We start from the raw sequence: 20,671 nt of genomic DNA, 5'->3' as shown, positions 1-20,671 counted from the left end.
AATTCAGTTTAAAAGTAAACAGTTATTTCTCTATCAATGAGATACAAAGCAAACCCAGATTTAAATAATCGATTTGAGAATTCTTTGGACAGTTTAATTTATATTACATATTTCTTCATTGAATATATAAAACATTTAAAAGAAAATACTTTAGATAGTTTTTAAGTACTGCAATTTAGGTTTTTTTTATGTCTTTTTCTCAATAGAATTCTAAAACTTTGTTGTCACTAAAGGAAAAACTAAATTGTTCATAACTTTCTGACGTTTTTTGACAGGTACATGTAGGTAATGGCACAAAAATTTGTTTACTACACAATTTTTTTTCGAAGATACATTATGTACCTTAGTTTGTATCTTGTTTCACAAAGTAATTAATATTCATATTTTTCAGCCACACATGATTTCAGGTCTGCAGTTGTTAAGGGGCTCTAATTCAATGTTGATTGAATGCACTTTCTGTTACACAACAATCATCAATGGTGAATGAATAAAAAGCTCTGCCTAGCAAAGACCGTTGAATTCAAAGATGTTTATTTATTGCTTATCATTACGGATGTTATTTCACACAAACAAACAAAAGTATTTTTATGTTATTTCTATATACCCAGGACAACTGACATACTGGCGACTTAGGTCCCCTCTTTGTTGACATTGGTGATTCAACATAAATAAACAAAACACCCTTGGCCCACATTGCTTTTATGGAAAACTGTTTAGAACTCCGACTCAAGTTTCTAACAAGCTATCTTTTTTCTATTACAATAAATCAAAACAGTCTATAAGCATATCAGTTTGATTTATCATATACAATAAGTTCCCATTTATCTTGATGTCGACAAAAATTTTGATATATGTATGATACATTTAAATTAAAATAGACATAAAACACAATTGAAAAAATGTTTAACGTAATGCGTTTTCTCCGTGTCTTACTTTTCTTAAGACTTTGTTTTATAGGTGACTAATATTTTAACATTTGCTAAAACGTGAATAACAAAAGTTAGAACAAAAATTAGATTATTTTCATTTATACTACTGGTTTAAATCATAGTAATATAAAAGAAACAGACCGATAGGGGTGTCCTACTTTAAAGGGTTTTTGTTGGTAAAAAAGGAATGATTACAAGGACTTCTCTCTATAGATTTGTTGAATGTTTGTTGATATATCTTTTGCCGAATACAAGATCTACCAAGACAACATGTTAAATGCACGTGGCATTGACACCATTTATATATATTTAAATTCTGCATTTAATTATTGATTGCGGATTCTCTTTTGTAAAGTTCTACTTCCTTGGTTGTAGTACCATGTGCAAGACGTATCCACAGCATATTTTGTTCATAATTGTTTTGTCGACCATTATATGAATAAGGTTTAAGTTACAATCGCTTTCTTATTGACGTTCTTAGTCTCTTGCTCATTTTATTTGAGTACACATGCAATCAAAATTATACAGACAATATTTAATATATCGCGTTGAGAAAGGTACTTGCTAAAGAGTCATATATGAAGTTGAAAACAAATTTTAAACCAAAAAGAAACAGCGATTAATCCTTATTTGTGTCAGCATTGTATTACATTGTATGGGGTATTTGGTTAAAAAAGTTTCTGTCGGAAGACCGAGAAGCTCATTTCTAATACCGAATTCTGACAAATAAATACATATAGTTGCGGCTTTGTTTTCCCAGTATGATAGTGTACTGGCCTCAAAAGAGCAAAATATTATACAGAATCCTATTAATGTAACTAGATTCGATTATTTTGATAAAATCAATCTTTTCATTACAACTTTTTTATGATACAACATGTCTCTTATATAGCATGATCATTGATCAGAAATGTGTTACCATAAGCAAGGAGGCTATAGTGTTTTATCCCCTTAAGAATAATACATACATTACCAAATTGACAAACTAAGCATAATTTCAGCATGAGTCTTTGTCTTACTTGTGTATTTTCAAGAGTCTTACTTTTGGAAAAGTTTTGCAACATATATTTACGTGAAATGTTTAATTTATTACGTTGAATTGATAATTTATTTGAAAAATGTTTGTTGATCAATGTCAAGTTTTGTCAATGAACTGCTCGAAAATAATGTGTAAAAAGTAGGATTTATCGTTAAAATACTTGGGGGAGAGGGGATTGTACATAGGTACACGTTAATTATTTCAAGAGTAAGAAAAGAAAAATTAAGAAGTCTTTTCAAAATCAAAATTGTTGTGTTTGTAAAAAAAAATACACAATGTGGGTAATGCAGTTATAGCTTGCGATGCATTTTGTCATATACCCAAATGTGAATATCTTTCGACGAATAGGAAACTATAAAAAAAATCAATGAAATTCAAAATAGAGATGTCATCTTATAGGAACAATGGGTTGTATGTTAATTGTTAGACTTTCGCTTTGCATTGGCCTACATATTCTTTATTGGAAATATTTAGAATCATTTTGTTGCTGAAATCAATTTACATGTGTACGAAATACATATTATTAATTTATTTGTTATTCTATCGTTATTTCACAAACTACAGTCGCACCTGCTGTTACGGCCACCTTTAATCAGCGGCCACTCGCCACGAGCGGCCAGTTTCAATCCCGCCCGTTTAGTTTTTCACTATATTTTAACTGATTTAAGCGGCCACCTGTCTAACGCGGACAGCGGCCACTGTTTTTAGGTCCCGTGGTTTCAACATGCCTGTTTTCAACGGCCATTTTGTCTGTTTTGTCACATGACTTTTAACTCTGACATGTGACCCCGTATCGAAAGTAGCCAAACTTCGAAAGCTGATAATGAGTTAATGACAAATAATTGAGTGGGTAATTTGAAGACTGCTGAGATTTAATGAGATAATTGATTATCATAACACCTGTTTAGTGTTGTTTATATATCTACAAGTACTTATATACTTCATTACAAAGTTATTAAATGGCCAGTCTTGCGCTAAACAGCATGTACAGCCGGTAATACGCACCTTTTTTCTATAAAATTTCTTTGATAGAATAAAAGGGTGTTTATTATATATCCCAATGGAATTTTGATACTTTTTAAAGAGGTAAAACATTGGCTATCGTAGTTCAGCATAAACCCTGTGTACGGAAACGCTACATCTTTGTTTACCGCATTTAATCACTTGAAAATTATTATTTGGGCGTATTTAGTAGAAAATGTTTTGCTCTTAATCCTTTGATAGATACATGGAATTAAAACGGTCATTTAAAATTAATTTAAACTTTTTATTCATCAATCCGAGCTGTGCATGCACCATCTCCGTGTACGCCGCCATTACATATGCTATTAATAAATCTGTGCAATAGAGCCAAAATGAAAATACTCGGTGTTTTTTTTTTTATTAATTTGAAACCTGGAATAAGAGGCCACGTGTCTTTAGCGGCCAGTTTGTCATTGTCCCACAGGTGGCCGCTTAAAACAGGTGCGACTGTAGTTGAAATCAAAGCAGATATATTTCAAACATAAATTTGAGGGCAATACACCCCCTTGACGACGGGCTGAGACAAAGAAATATCAGCCCCAAGGGCGATACAGCCCTAGCTATTGGTTGCTGTCTCACCTAGTCCAAAACATGTCTATCAGGGCTGATACACCACCAGGTATATGATATAAAGAAGGATTACAGCTTTTCAACTTGTCACGGATTCACAAAAGAACAACAAAAACATATCAAGAGTCGAAGTCCTTTTCGATTTTAATTATAAAGTCACCAATTGAATTTCCAGCAAAGATTTTGTGTAAAGAATGTATAAAAATGATCATGCTAATGCACGTTCTTGATTAAAATAGACAACATTCAGACAGATTGTATGTCAGATCAACTTTCTTTTGTGCCTTGAGTTTTGGTTCTAGAATTAAATGTCAATTTGCTTCCCTCTTTATCATTCATTAAAATTTAACAAAAGCTATATATTTGATATAAACGCCATTTTGAACCTTATAGCAAACCAAAAAAGACAATTTGTATGACACAGTTTTATAAACCGGGTTTTCCATCGGAAAAATCCGGTTATTAAAATGGTGAAAATGGCGGGCGGGCGGCTGCCAAAAGGGTACCCTCATTGTACGGATAACTCCTCCTACAGTTTTCAAGATAGGAAGTTGTTCTTTTGCAGATCAATTGTACATATATCAGAAATGTGCATATTGCTAAGATTTTGATTTCCGATAATTAATGAAAAAAATACCAGCTTTTGAACTTAGCCATTTTTTGGCAAAATATTGCATATAGAGTACCCTAATTGTACGGATAACTCCTCCTACAGTTTTCAAGATAGGAATTTGTTGTTCTTTTGCAGATAAATTGTACATATATCAGAGGTGTGCATATTGCTAGGATTTTGATTTCCGATAATTTATGAAAAAAATACCAGCTTTTGAACTTGGCCATTTTTTGGCAAAATATTGCATATAGGGTACCCTTATTGCACGGATAACTCCTCCTACAGTTTTCAAGATAGGAAGTTGTTCTTATGCAGATTAATTGTACATATATCGGAGGTGTGCATATTGCTAGGAGTTTGACTTCTGATTTTTTAGTTTTTGGCAAAATATTGCATATAGGGTACTCCATTTCACTGGATATGGGTTGACATGGATTATGGATACAGTTCACATAAAAGAAAACCCGGTTTGCTGTCACATTGACAGCTTCTCACTTTTTTTTTAATTCAAGACTAGCGTGTTTAATAGTGAATTTTCCTATTTGTTACTTTTTTTATGTCAGAGTAAGTACTTTCGTATAGAACCAGGCATGTTCATCGATGCTATGCGAATCATATTTGTAAAGAAAATATCATACTACGCCAAAGCATATGTTAGAATTAACCTATTTATAATTAGTGCTTGTTGTCAGCAAAATGAACCATTTGTGTCAGCAAAAGAGCTCATCATTATCATCAAGATCAGTACTTCACAGAATTCTTACATCAATTCATTTACAACTCTTTCATCCCAGTGCACCAGATGAGAATTGTGATGAAAGGATTCGTCTTTGCTTTGGATATGGACAAAGCCATTGATAGTATTACAGCGGCTTGTTCTCAATGCTCAGCACTCAAGAAAGTCTTACACTTTGCTACTCAACAGATAAAATTCTGATCCACCTGAGATCATTGGCAGCACATTTGCTGCTGACGTTATGAAGCGAGAAACACAGCTCATATTTATTATGCGGGAATGCTGTTCCTCTTACACTACTGCCCTAATTATTGAGGACGAGAAAGCCGAGACACTCCGTCTCGCAATCATCCAATTCTGTATAGAGCTAAGACCCAGGGATGGCCCCTTTGCTGTTGTTCGTACTGATCCATCCCCTGGATTTCAAGCATTGGCCAATGATCTAATTTTAAAGTTTCATCGGATCTCAATTGAGCTCGGACGCCTCAAGAATGGCAAAAAACCCAGTCACAGAACGTGCAGTCCAAGAAGACGGGAACATATACCGAGAATTGATCCCATCGCAAGAGCGGTATTCTCTCTGCTGTTATCGCTTGGTGTTGCAACCGTAACAGTTCGATTTAATAAAGGGGTTTGTCTGCAAGGGAGATGCTTACTCAAAGGGACCAGTTTACAAATCGACAATTGCCTATATCAGACCGGGAGCTCCTACTACAGACACACCAGACTCGCAAAGCCAATTACACCAGCAGTGAGGATCTAAAGCCCTTCACCTAAAATACTTATCTTACCCTTCAGTGTAGGTCGGAGACATGGTGTACCTAGATTGCGATATAAATAAGGCAAAAGCTAGGAACCGGTATCTCTTTGTATTAGCTGATAGAGAGTGGTGCCAAATAAGAAAATTTGTCGGTAATCAGCTACGACAGTCTTAATACAAAGTGAAAAGATCAGAATGCTAATTTGTTCCCCTACTATGCTAAACTTACCGTATACCAGTGACACCGAGTCGGAGAAGGAAGAGCTCATTGAAGTGTCACATCACCAGAACAGCCCACCAAAAGAACTTCCATCTTATCCCGATAATATACTACCAACCTCATTAGAGACCATGTCCCCTCTCCCTCACAATTACTCAAATAAATGCATCAGCGTAGACCCTGGGCTTTCAGAAGCTCTTTTGGGTCCACTAGGAAACTTTCCATGCTCTACAAGCCAGTTACCTATATCTACCCGTCTCCAACGTACCAGACGACTACCAAGCAGATTCAAGAACTTTGAAATGTGAAAAGAATGAAATGCAGATCATCTTGTATTAAGGGGCACAATAAACCAAAATAAGTCTTAGTAAGGTCTGTCTTGTGATGACTACATTGCATTTATGTGTTCACCTGTGTTCTGAAGTTTGTTATGAACTATCTAATTTTAATAATGTGTTAAATGCACCCAAATGTTATGTATGTAGTGATAGGGTCAGTTCGATAAACCTTTTTTAAGATAAAAAAGAAGTTGCGCCAACACATGTTGGTGTTAATTATCTGTTAGTTGAATAAACTGCACTACACATAGTTTACAACGCGTTAATTGTAGTTCCATCAAGCTTAATGCTAAGCGCTTGTAAACACTGTCAACTGTTATATACTATATTGTTATTCAACTTTTCTTAACAAATAATTTTATACCTATTGTTATTGAAAACGCTTTACTAGTCTTTTTTTTTTTTAAAGATAACGATGCTTTTTAAATTCTATTATAGACATTTTAGGCTTTTATATATACACACTCCTTACAAACATTGCCGTATGAACACTTCTTATTTACCAATTACTGCAGAAAAAGTAAGTTGCAAATAAGAACAGTCGATGATACATAGTAGTCCTGTGCGTAAATATATCCATTTTATATATCTCATGTACTCTTTTATGATTCGTCATTATGGAATGACAATATTTATTGAAATTTTTTTTTGTCAAAAAGTAAAAATTAACAAACTGCATATCAAATATGGAACATTATATGTATGGGTTTCCTGAAATTAATTTGTAAAGAATAAAGATGCATACTGAACATTTGTTTACATGTTTTCACTGAACTTTAGTTTCCTATTGATTTTGTGTTTTCTTTGGTAACACCAACTTCGTTTTCAATGATCAATAAATATGTTTAATTAATCTGTTAAACGTGCAGCAAATGAAATCGATGGCATTGATTTGTATGTTGTGGTTTATGAATACATTTGACTTCTTAGTGTAAAGGAACTAGTATATACGTTGGCTGAACACCTCATGACAAACTTTGTCTTATTTATTGTTTATATATTTTAACATTTAATTTGATATATAACTTAATATATATTACAATTTTTTAAAAGTATTTAATCATTCATGATCTTTTTATTGTAATTGTCATAAGAAAAAAAAATATTTCAAATAGCTACGAAGCATTAGATAATAAACAACTTTAAAGTCATTGCTTTTACAGACCTAAACTGGTTCTAAAAATCATGCATTTAAAAATAATGCATGTTCAAAACTTCCGGGTAGTTCAAACGAAAATCCCATAATCCAACAAAATCTGAGAACTACAAAGAATACTAAATAGACAAAAACAGTTTAGATTCACCCAGATGCCCAATTTTCTGACGTTGGTTGAATGAATCTATCAACCTATTCAAAGATTTGTAGTTTGCTAACAAATGAAATAAAACAGTCATTTTTTTTGTCGACGAACTTTTAAAGAAATATAGGTAACTTGAGTGAATATAAACAGCTCAAGCAAAAGCATGTGATGCAGAAGAGTTTACCTCAGACATGTTTTCATTTCAATAACAAAAAAAACCTCCCATGAATACACTATTCCATAAAACAATTACAAACTTAAAACAACAAATACCTTATATTTCACACACACTATATTAAACTGTATATTCAACGTTCCTTTAAATTTACTTTCAGATACAATTTTCATCTTCTTACATGAATGATAAAGTATGCCGAATCAAACTAGATTTTACATACACTGTGCTATAAGCACAAAGTATAAATCACGTTATTTTAAGAATGTTTAAACAAAGCGTATTTCCTTTTTAAGATTTGAATTGAAATATTACAAGATACCTACATTTAAATTTATAAGATACATGTATGTGACGTCATACAAACCAGCATTTTTTTTTTTTTACACATTGTCCTCATTTATAACATTTCATTGAAGGGACAAATAAACAATAGAAATTAGAGTAAGAATTTGAAAAATATAGTAAATAAATATAAATGAAAAAAATCTGTCCCTTACATAAAATAAGAATTTTCCAACTAAGCTGTGAGAGATCAAATATCAAAGATGATGAATAGATTTGTTTTGTATTTCAGAATTTTTTAAAAGTTTGTTTTTAATCTGATCAGTTTTTTTAATGAAGTATCCAAAATATGACAACTGTAATTCATAACAAAATCTTGATCGTTTTAAAGTTATTTTTTGAAAGACTTTACGAACTTCTTGACCCCATATTTAAGGAATCAGTTCCAATTTTTTGGATATCATATGAAAGGATTAAAAAATAGTGAATATTTTTTACACATATCTAACACTGTCGTTCTTTTTCTAGATACAAGAGATTGACTTTTAGGGGCCGGTTATGTGTGTCCTGAATAGGTACAGTTGTTGGCGTTTTGATTGGCAGTATCGATTCAAACAAACATTACAAAAAAATCTTTTCCACAGTATTTAAGAAGATATGTCTTCTCTTTAGACAAATTTTATTAAATTTCATAATTTAAGGGACTTTTGTCCCTACAATCCCTAATTGAGTCACCAAAGGAGGTAGTCATTACATGATTTAATCATATATATATATATATTGTTACAATCAATAACTTTGCCTTTGATTACAAACTTTGATCGTGTTTTAGTTATTTTGAAAAGACTTTCAAGTTCTTGGTCTCTCTTTGAATGGATCAGTTTCATCTTTTATATTTAAGGTGTCATTCATAATAACATCTTAAAAAGTCATTTGAATTAAACAGTAATGACAAATGCCCAGGTTAGGCTCAATAGAGGTTCTTTATTTACATAAGCAACAAGCGATGTTTGTGTACATGACTCTAAGCGGCATTTACAATGGTGAGGACAATAATGATGTACAACCACAGCAAGTGTGCACAAATCATCTGAAAATACTCAGCGGATAACTATTCCAATACTGTCTAGATTGGTCACTATCGCTCACATCATCCGTGTTTATTTTGAGTGTTTCCCTAAATTGAATTTGATAAGATACCGTTGCCTTTCTTTAATAGTATAGTATAAAATGAGGTTTACAGTGATTCAATACGAAAACAACATATACTAAAATTATTAAAAGTATTTTTATATTACAGACCTGAATTGATCTTTCAAAAAGTTAATTATGTAAGATTCTATATATATATATATCTTTTTTTGTAAATTCTTTAAAGATTTTTATCCTTAGAAATGTTTGTACAAATTTATCATGGACTATAAACAAAATACAATACATGTGTGAGAAATATTTTACACTTGACATTCTCTATTTCGGGTTTTTGTTTTGTTTCTTTATTTAATGTAAATTGCATATAATCATGTTTAAGTTGCACGGTGTCATATCTGTATATATAAATAAGAAATAGAATAAAGAAAATAAAGAATGATTGATTTACATTAAAATGAACGCAAATGCTAACACACAATTTTTCTTTTACGTCTTAACCTCTAAAGTGTGAAAGTATTGATGAAATGTGTACGAATCATACATATGCAAAGAGCAATAACTCTGAATCAATCTCTATTTTGAAAGATTGGAACATGCTCGCCTAATGTTAGAATTTTTGCACCTTCAGCCAATTGCAATGGAACAAGCGGGCGACTTTGTGTGAACGTTTTACTTCTCTGTTTGATTTTTTCTTTTTCTCATTCATGACATTCAAAGTCAAAGTTTCTAGTTTGAACCAGGAAACGTCTCTCATGTCGGAAATCTGCAAAACGTTGTCATTTTTCGTTTGTTGAACCTCTGAGAAATAGATTATATGACAATAAGGATTGGTTTTACCAACTTCCTTGTTTCATAAAGTTTGTACTTCAAATCAGGGTATGTCCAAGCTATATTACCTCTTTTTTATATCAATGGTCAGAATTTTCCTTTATTATTGTTTTACATGTATTCACTTTATGGTTGACGCAATCTAATTCACCGAAGTTGCATTTCATGACTGATTCTTTATATACGATGTCTAGAAAACAAAATAAAGACAAGACGGGATTGCAATTTGTAAAAACAAAAAATAAAAACTATGCAACTGATCTAACTTCTACATCGGAACACTATTTGCAAATGTACACAGTGAGGACATTTTGTTTTTTATTGCAATTGAAGACTGAGAAGCGGATTGAAGTCATATTTTTAAATGAATTATTTGCACATGCATTTGCAAATGTTGTTTATTTGATATAATAGTTCTCCCATGCTTGGGGAATCCTATTCAAATTGGTGCAGGAATCTGGTTACTCAACGAGGGGAGGTGTCACTATAGTTGTTGTATACGAACCTGGCAGCTCTTCGTTGTACCTGCTCAACTTCTTTGGTAAGTGTGGCTTGATGGGAGTCCCACACGGAAGAAGCATACTCGATCGCTGGGCTGATCAATGTACAGTATGCTGTTGTCTTTCGCTGATGGTGTGCATTGGCCCAAGTTACCTCTCAGAAAGCTTACTTTTCTTGTAGCTTTGCCTATGGTGGTATGGATGTGGTTCGTCCACTGAAGATCCGGGGAGATAATTACGCCAAGGTACTTTTCACTCTCAACAACTTGCAACTGGTGTCCATGCAGAGTATAGGATGTTTGCAGTGGCTGTCTCTTGTTCGAGATCTGGATAACGTGCACCTTTCCGGGTGGAAACTCATCTGCCACCTGTGTTCCCATCCTTCCAGCGAGAACTTCCTGTAGTGCGGCTGCATCTCTCTGGTTTCTGATCTGTCGATACACCAGGCAATCATCAGCAAATAGTCTGGCATCTGAGTTACTCTGCACACTTCAAAGTGCAACATAATGTGACTTTTGGAAACACCACACAGAATGCATCCCGTATTGCTTGTCTTTTACTTTTCTAACGAAACAATATTTAAATATTTTAATATCTAATAATGTTCCTTTTATGTTCTAGGCTGTGTGTAATGGAAAAAAAACCCTTTATATTTAAACTATATTTATGTATAAAAGTTTTCTGGAGGCATTAGTGTGTAATGTGTACCTAATGCACCTTCTGGGAAACAAACATATTTTTTAAAGATTTCCTTTTGTTGCCATGTACAGGTTTTTACTAACCAATTCTTTTGGATATATTAAGTTTTGAATAAATAGAAAGGATAATGACAATACAAAACTGTTCCAGTAATTATTACGTTTTGTTTATTGAAAAAAATTAAAATGAAGAGTTGACTATGGAAATATACATTTTATATATATGTTGTCAAAACACACATGTACAGTGTTTGTTTATTACTGACGACAACATAAAATGAAATATCGCATTAGTAATGTTATCGACATTTAATTTACTGATTTAGCATTTTCCTTTTAATTTTACACAAACAATCACGTAGAACTGCGAACGCTAACACCCGTTTCCCGCCTACTTTTAAGATCCAAGTATTTCGGAATTTCTGACATATATTAAAAAACAACGTGATTATACTTAAAAGTATAATCAATCTCTAATTGATTTATATCAAATTAATTTTTTTAGTCAAAACATTAATATTTAAACAAACATTTTGCATAGGGTTTTGCTATTCGGTCTTTATGAGTGAGGAAAATATAATTATTTACCGACCGATATGTGCATAAAACTTAATCAAAGTACTGAGATACTGACAGGAGTTGATTTTATCGATTATCATTTATTTTAAAATCAACTTATCTTGCGTGGCAATTAGTTTCTAGTCTGTATTTAAATTACGCACTTTTTATAATATGAATTTGATATGATTATTTGATTATAATTAGACTTTTCAGACAAGAATTTGGAGAAACTCTATATGAATCATGTTGTGTAATATTTAAAGATAGATTTTAAACTATGTATTAGTAATGGAAACAATTCTAAAAATTGTATGGATCCAAGCACTATTGATATTGAACTCCAGTCTCGTTCAACCAGACGCTCAGCTGTCTCCATTAATCTCCGACAAGCAAAAGAGCCTCTCTGTTTGTCGGAGACTTGCGCAGAGAGCCAAGCGTTTGGTTGCACGAGACTATATTAAACTCTGGCGTAGGAATACATGAAACTACAAAAATATCTAAATTGTTCGTATTACATGTATATAAAATCTGACTATTTACAAAGTGTTTATAGATAAGTTTCCTTGAAAAACAATGCTTCAGCATACATTACATCGAATTTTTCTATTATATTCAAGAACTAAGACTTGTCAGCGGTGATGATTTATGCTTAGGTCCAAAACACTGTTTCACTTTCGGTTTGCCAGAGTAACTGCAAAGGACTCGAGAATTGATTATTTTAAAAATAAATTAAATTTGACAATTATCAAAAAATGACTTGTTGGGCGACTATACAATGCTATCGATCGCAGTTATTTTGATATCCATCATAAAAATAAAACAATTTTGAGTATCGTATAAATATTTGACTTAAAGAAGTCATGCATCAAAATTAAGGATTGTTACATACGAATCCTACATCAAATGGCGTATATACAATTTATATTAGAAAAGAACTAAACATATATCGCATGCTTCGGAGAAACAATTTTACAACCAGAAACGTTAAAAACAACTCATGCACAGTACACAATTTATTATTGTCTGGGCATCTCATCTCGTATTATAAGAAATTTATTAATGAAAAATTCATTATTTATAAACGTGCTGCAGAAGAAAGACAGTTGGACAAACAAGAAATAAGCGTCTTAATTATGGCAGAAATTTTCTTTTAGTTAGAAGTATCGATAAGTTATGGTATGAGGAAAATTATTCAGTTACAAAAATGAATGAAATTTATATATGATATCTAAAGTGTAAAATTATCCAATACATGAAGATATAACAACATTTCTGTTGTTTGAAGTACACAAATATAATTGACCACTTAACATCTTCAAAACCTTGCGTGTTTTGTCACTAAACAATACATGTACTACTTCTATGTTCACATGCTTTGAGTTTGTCATCCCAAAAAAGAATTATATCGGTATTTGAACATTTTCGTTTTGTTAGATATTCAGAATTACAAGAGACGTAACCCTCACATGTTTCACAGGACTGGTAGTCCCCATTACACATTAGGCGACAATCTTTCACACATCCATCATTTGTAGTGTGCTTGCATTGTCCTCCTGAATCCGATGAATCCGATACGGATCCACCACTTGAATAAACTAAAGAAGTTCATATATTCATTATTACAACGGAGTAAAATTAAGGCTAAGAATAAAACAATAAGTCACAAACGCACCTCTCTCTCTCTCTCTCTCTCTCTCTCTCTCTCTCTCTCTCTCTCTCTCTCTCTCTCTCTCTCTCTCTCTCAGAGGAACATTCTTGTACCTGGAGACCTCTGGTTTGTCAAATCATTTCTCGATTTAACGTTATTGTTGGTCTCTTCCACAAGTGACTTCATAGACTCGATCGACTTTTTAATTGCATCAAACTTGTCCAATACAATACCGAGTGTCTTGTTAATTTCATTGTTATCTGCAGACAAAATTAAATTATTTATATCAAATGTAAACATTGGAATCTGAGTAAACCTATATTCTTAAATTCTTATTTAACCATTATTTTTAGATTATACAAAATCAATAAGTCAGTTTTTATTCACCGTTACATTTAAACGACGATAATAAATCAATTATTTAGGCGTTAATATTCAAAATCATGATACGATCGTTTAAAGAGGAATGGTCACGAGTTTGATCAAAATTTATTTTTTCGGTTTTAATGTGCCCAATGCTTCAGTAAGGTGTTTTTAATAGTTAACTCAAATTTGAAAGTCAGTTGTCAAGTAATACGTAAGATACAGAGCTCAAATATTCTTTGTTATGTAAACAAAGCCTAAGTTGTGTTTTTGTTTACATTTTGAATTTTCCAGGCTTAGACCTTAAATGTGACAAATGCTAGAAAATGTTTAGAAGTTTTAAATTAATCAGCAGATAGAAAAATTAACTTGAAAAAGAACTTTGTATATTGAACTAACATAAACAAAAACATGGCATGAGTATTGTTTACATAGTAAAGATTTGTGTGCTCTATATCCAATGTATAACACGACAACTGACGTGCAGATTTTGGTTGAGTAATGGAAATGCCTTACTGACGCGTTGGAAGTATTAAATCCGAAAAAAATAATTTTTTACCAAAATCATGACCATGCCTCTTAAATTTGGTTATAAACTAAAATGGGCACAATGGCGCAATTCAAATTTGAGGGGTTTCCAAATACAATGGAGGGGTTGGTCTTATATTTTAAAATTTTGAGTTATATATTTATGAATATTAACTTATGCATGAAAAAGTTAGGTTAGTGTTCATTTATTTCTTAAAGCTGAACACCAGTCGTTGAAAGAAATTCCCAGCGCTGTCTCCCCCCCCCCCCCCCCCCCGTTTTCACTACAAACTCCTGATATAAACCGCTGTCTTCTTAACAATTTGAATTCTTTCACTGTACAAGTCTCAACCTCGTAAAAGTACTGTTTACATGGTCATGTTACACATTAGTGATTCAAACATTTAATTTTTAGCATTTTTAAGCCAGGAGGACAGAAAAATAAAATATGCAATTCAATTTATTGTAAATAGACAAAAATGCGCAAAAAAACCCCAAAATATGTGTGAACATAAGGCACCAGCCATAAGTTTATAGTGTGAATTCGATATAGAGAAGTTGAAGGGATTTTATATCCGTGTGTTGGTGCCTATTTTCGAGCCGTATTCAGCTTTGATAAGAACAACAATTAAAAATACGACAAAAAGTATTCCATTTAGATTATCTTGTTGGTGAATACAAAAATTTCTTAACATTGCCTTGTTTTGTGTTACATTTAATCCATTTTTGCGAAAAAAGATTTTAATGTTCATTCATCGATGTTAAATATATTAGTAAAAAATGCATTTCAGTTTTATGCACAATTTTTTATCAATAACTAAAACTGTCAACAGGACTCTTATTTACATGTTTCATATATGTTAAAGGTAGGAAGTCATGCAATGTAGGATGATTAAAGTAAATATGTTTTACCATCAATCTGTGCTTCCATACTATTGGTAAGCTTTTTAGCCTGGCTATTTTGGTAATTGATAGCGGATATCGCTACGACAGCCGATATACCGAGAATTATGAGTATCCAGAGAACGTACTTGCATATCTTCTTCATAGAACAAACCTATTTTAAAAAGGAAAGAAGAAGGGTTTAAATTGTATTTATCCTTTCATGTTATCCGCTGACATTACAAAAAGATTTTTAAAACTTTTCTATAAACAAGAAAAAAAATACTTTTGATCTGGACTTGTAATCCTCTGTGTCTCCAGAATATCGGCTAGAGTCATCTGTTAGACCCGATGAATGTGTAGGGGGTGCCTGTAATCCATACAAACAATCATTTCACAAGTGAAAGTTGTCGACATTTTTTATGCATTTTGTCTACGACCGTAGTGTATAGGTTTGTGGTTGTGCCTTTTAATTTATATTTTAATAATTCTGTTACCAACTAAAAAAGGTCCCATTTATTTATTACGTCTTTTAAAAAAGTTTGAAGTTACAAAAGAGAGTTTTAGTCACATATCAAATGAAACTTAAATATTACTTAAGAAAATTTAACAAATTTTAAACGAAAACTGAAGTTATAATTAAGGAAAAATTAAATGAGGTTCAATGTATTTGCTTTAGAATGTTAATTAATAGTAATAAACAGTATGTAAATTGATTTTCCAATGTAGACATACTTGTATCACTGAAAAATATATGTCTGATAAAAACACTCCAGAAAAAAATTGAAAAACTTACATGTAAATTCAAAGTTTTTAGGAGAAATTTTGTCTCAATTAATTTAAACTAAATGGTTCAAAATCAAACAAGATTACGAAACTCGCCCCCTATTAAAGGCACGTTGCATCGGAAGGAAGCACATTTTTAAAAACATACATTTTTTACACCAATGTACAGAGAATAAAATTTTGAAAGACCTCCAACTTTAGTACTTATAAGAATATTTGGGCTTGTCAGAATTTTGGTAAGGCCTGTCCCGTCCCCCCTCCCCATACTTTAAAAGACGATGCTACGAGTATTTTAAAATACGCCGAGAAAAATATCGATACTTATAAACCACTATAATAAAAGTTATATGTACCCCCCTTTTCTCTCTATCGAACAAATAAGAATATTAGCTGAAGAAAAAATGTCTTTGAAATATTTGTGCATTCGGTTATAATTTTGCACGCTTCACACACCCTCCCTATGGATAAGGATTTCGAAGATTGGGTTTTTTTTTTAGAAAATTTAGCTTGTCAGAACTTCAGGCTAGTCTGTGTTGGCTTCTCTCCCCCCCCCCCCCCCCTTCAAAAATGATGCTACGTGTCTATATTTCTAATATGCCGAGTAAAAAATCATTACACATCATTAAGCATATCATGAATGAAAAGGATCTCACCTTAACCTCTCGTGATGTTTCTTGCACGCTCCCTACAAAAACGTATGAAGTATTCTACAAGGAACAAATTTTCAAAGTTATCAACAAATTAACTGCAAGATACATCATCAATTATAAGTACTAATAGCTATTGTTACTGTAATATATATAATTTACCAATTGCTTTGTTGTTACGGAAGGTTTTTTATGATTGAATAGTCTAGCATCTCCTTTTTCTAAAATATTCTGCAAAAATGAAAATATAAGTGTCTATAACGATATTATCAATGTAAGAATATAAAATAAAGTCACACTAATCTACCTTTTATAATGGTTTCCAGAACATATTGCATTTTCAAATTTAATTATCCGTTCGACAAAAATTTAAAATATTTGACATGCTATAATTTCTTTCCCGTTTAGTATTACCATACATTTCTAATTTTATTTTATTGCATCAAGTCAATCTATATCGAATATAATCTAAGGAAATATTTCTTTCACGATCATGTACATCAAAAAGTTTAAATTTCATCGGGATTAAGGCCACTGAACATCGCAATAGTTCTACAGGATAAAGTGTATTTATAGCGAACTCTATAAAAAGTGAATTGAAAACGAAAAAATCAGTTAAATCAAATAACATACTTAACCTTAAGAATTATGTATATAGGTTAAAAGTATGAATATTAAATAGAAAACCTACCCATGCATTATCATACTGTAACCGCCTTCTTTTTCTATCAGAATGTGACTGCAACATTAGAAAAAAACATAACATTTGTTTATATTTCATTTATTTTATTTATTATTAAAACACCTTTGACAACCTATATAGCGTATAAAACGTTGATCACCTTGAAATCATACTCAACATACCTATTTTATTTATAATTAAGCTGTTATTTTGTTTAAAGACTGTGAATTTAGAAATAAATCATGATATTATGTCAAATATTTGTCCTAATATATCATTAAGTTTGATACTAAAAACACAACAACAAAACTGTTATGATATACGTACTTGCACCCTGTATAAATTCAGACTACTTACCAAAATATTTTTTTGTATTTGAGATAAAGATATTAAAGATGCTACCTACAAACAGAAAATACACATTCAGTTTGCAATTTGATAAAATAGTTTAATGATATCAAAAGTTTTCTATTTCTAAACAATAAAAATCATGCAAGTAGTTTCAACTTTATTTATAATATTTAAATCACTTCAAAGAAATAGCCTGAATATACTCACTGGTTGTGGACGAAAGGTACTGTTGTGCTACAATGTAAAATGGCGATAATACACGATTGAAGCCCAGATATTAAAAGAGGAGTTACTTTTCAAATAGATTTTTTGTTTAAGTTTAAATTTTAATATATTTTCATTAAAATGGAATCTTACCAATCGCTTTCCGTGAGTGACAAAACAGTCTGGCTGTCCATCAGATTCTTTAAGCTATAATTATGTCGAAATATTGTGAAACATTTGTAAATCTTTAGTTTAAAATTTTACTTTTTTTAAAAAAATTACACTTAAATGTAAGTACAAATTTTACTTGCATGAATTGTTTATAGAATGGTTTAAAAACAAAATATTAACATCGAAAACATTTTGTCTTTAAACAAATTGATATACTGTCTATGTAATTGACCGAAATATACCTTTTTTCCGAAGTGCATAATGACTCCAATGAGAAAAATATCATATTTATTTTTGTTTGAAGTAAATATTTTTTTCTTAATACTGCACGAACAAAGTAGTTTCAATACATAGTTTACGATAAAAAGTCTATAATGAAAAAGCCGTTGAACTGATAAATATTCTATACTACCAATGTATATGTTTAAAAATGGTAATGCTAAAATGTACCGATTTCTGCATCCGATCAGAATTCCCAGGGTTGTCACATTCATTAGAATTCTGAGAAATACCGGAGATCGTTACTTGTGCATTCTGTCGATATGAAGGAAACACCATTTTAAATATCTTAAGGACAATGTTGCACGTAAGGCTTATTTCTAATTGAATTTGTGAGTACGTTGGCTAGTCTGCACCATTTACAAAATGTGTATAATTCCCTTAAACAATATGGTACTATGCATCTGTTTAATTGAATCTTTGGTTAAACATGAAATGACTTCTAAAGTTCTTTCTAACATTGTAACTTTGCATTATAAGAATTAAAAATAACGAACCAAAATCCAACTTTTCGACAATGCTTTAAAATAGTCCAAAGACAATGTATGTAAAACAAAAGAATCGATTGAATTAACTTAACTGGAATAATTCACCTATTGAGTCAGCCTGCCTTGTAGGTCCGACCAGGGGTGTTATTTTTTGTTTTTGTGCGAGTGTGATGTTGGTGATGACATTGAAAAGCAATAGATCAGAGCGATATACTTTGTTTGAAACTTTGCAGATAGAATATTCAACATATTGAAATAAACATTCAGGTTCATCCTTCACGAACGGCGGTTCTATAACACAGATTAACGGGCGTAAGGCAAAAGTTTCTAAATGTACATTATTTGGTGGTTTTAATGTAATAAAAATACAAGTCAAATTTTGTATTTATATTTCAAATTAAAATTTATCAGTAAAACATTGATCAAACACGTTGTAGTCGTGTTGTTTAAACTTTAAAAACCCCATGTGTCTAATGACGTACAGTGTTCGGGCACCATGTGTGTTTTTTCATGATAAGAGTAATGTAATAAAATACCATTAACAATTTGATATATTGTATATATTGATATATACTGATATATAAGTAATACCATTTTAGATTTTATATGGGGTGACAAATAAAGTCGATACGTAAATATAGTAAAGTATAGTAAAGTATTAGGGGTTTTATTGGATTTAGATATCCGTCAGACTGTAATGATCACCCAATAAAAGTCAAACAAAGGATTCCTTTAATGAAGCATTTGATATTCATGAAAGGAAGTTTGTATACATATTCATACCCTTTGTTTGACTTTCTTGCTAGCTATCTTACTAACTCTAACAATTGAAGATCAAATAATCGAGAAAAATCCCTCATAAAAATTTATTGAAGTAATTTATTGAACAATACTTTGTTTTTTCTCTGTTATTCGAACATTTAATTTCATACCAATTTATTCAATGTCTGTTGACATAATTCAGTTCAAAATGTAAACAGTTATATCTCTATCAATTTGAGGCAAAGCAACTCAGATGTAATTGCTCGATTTGAGAATTCGTCTGACATTTTGATTTACGAGACCAATACCCTGTGTTTACTTGTACATCAAATATTTCTTCATTGACCAACTAAAACAGCAAATTACTTTAAATAACTTTAAATTACTGTATTTTAGGGGTTTCTTAAATGGTTTTTTTCTCAGTTTGAACCCAGTAACATCGGAAAAACTGATTGTTCATAACTTTTAAAAGTTCTTTGACAAATACATGTAAGCAATAGCACACACATCTGTTAACTACAAAGTTTATCCAGGTCGAGTCCTTTTTTTTTTTTTTTTTTTTTTTTTACCTTACTCTGTATCTTGATAGAACAAATTGATTAATATTCATACTTGACAGCCACTCATGATTTCAGCTCTGCATTCGTTAAGGGGTTGTCTTTCAATGCTTACTGCAAAATTGTTCTATTTCAATGTTCACTGGAAGCAATTCTTGTTACGTACCTAACAATCATTAATAATAAAGAAAAAAAATAATCTCTGTCTATCAAAAACCTCCGAGATCAACAATGCTAAGTTATTATTTATCACTACGGATGTTATTTCAAACATTCAAATAATAATTATTTATAATATTCCTCATATCCAGGTCAACTTTTACAACGTCTATTTAGGCCCCTCTTTGTAGACATCTGTGAACATAAAAATAAACAAAACCCCTTTGACCCACACCGTTGATCTGAACTTTAACTCAAGTTGCTAACAAGTCTTCCTTCATCTAATACAATAATATACACCCTGAGTTTTTATAATCCTTAAATATAATACTAAACCAGTCTATATGCATATCAATTTGATTTTCATATGCAATAAGTTCCCATTTATCTCGATGTCAACATAAACTTTGATAGAATCATGATGCACTTTAATTCA

General features: G+C 31.5%; 1 protein-coding gene and 1 long non-coding RNA gene across 3 annotated transcripts; both read right to left on the bottom strand.

The window, feature by feature from the left end:
- Positions 1–9,410: 9,410 nt before the first annotated feature.
- Positions 9,411–11,075, bottom strand: LOC109617940 (uncharacterized). Its single transcript, XR_002198966.3, has 3 exons — positions 10,475–11,075; positions 10,038–10,159; positions 9,411–9,939 (listed from the first exon to the last, which is right to left on the bottom strand). It is a non-coding gene; the product is annotated as an uncharacterized lncRNA (long non-coding RNA).
- A 1,692-nt stretch (positions 11,076–12,767) lies between these two features.
- On the bottom strand, positions 12,768–18,589 carry LOC136275740 (uncharacterized). Of its 2 annotated transcripts, none has more exons than XM_066085643.1 (11): positions 18,441–18,589; positions 17,973–18,026; positions 17,819–17,849; positions 17,622–17,662; positions 17,274–17,321; positions 16,745–16,813; positions 16,589–16,642; positions 15,436–15,519; positions 15,180–15,324; positions 13,490–13,636; positions 12,768–13,323 (listed from the first exon to the last, which is right to left on the bottom strand). In XM_066085643.1, exons 1-11 carry the CDS (start codon positions 18,546–18,548, stop codon positions 13,067–13,069), a joined length of 1,038 nt encoding a protein of 345 aa, XP_065941715.1. In that variant the 5' UTR covers positions 18,549–18,589; the 3' UTR covers positions 12,768–13,066. The 2 variants fall into 2 exon arrangements, with proteins under 2 accessions (XP_065941715.1, XP_065941716.1); XM_066085644.1 differs by having other exon boundaries at positions 17,622–17,666; positions 17,823–17,849.
- Between the last annotated feature and the right edge of the window lie 2,082 nt (positions 18,590–20,671).

Source organism: Magallana gigas, chromosome 5 (genome assembly GCF_963853765.1).
Source record: "Magallana gigas chromosome 5, xbMagGiga1.1, whole genome shotgun sequence".
NCBI lineage: Eukaryota > Metazoa > Mollusca > Bivalvia > Ostreida > Ostreidae > Magallana > Magallana gigas.
The sequence above is the reverse complement of the archived record's forward strand: the minus strand, read 5'-3'. Positions and strand labels throughout refer to the sequence as shown.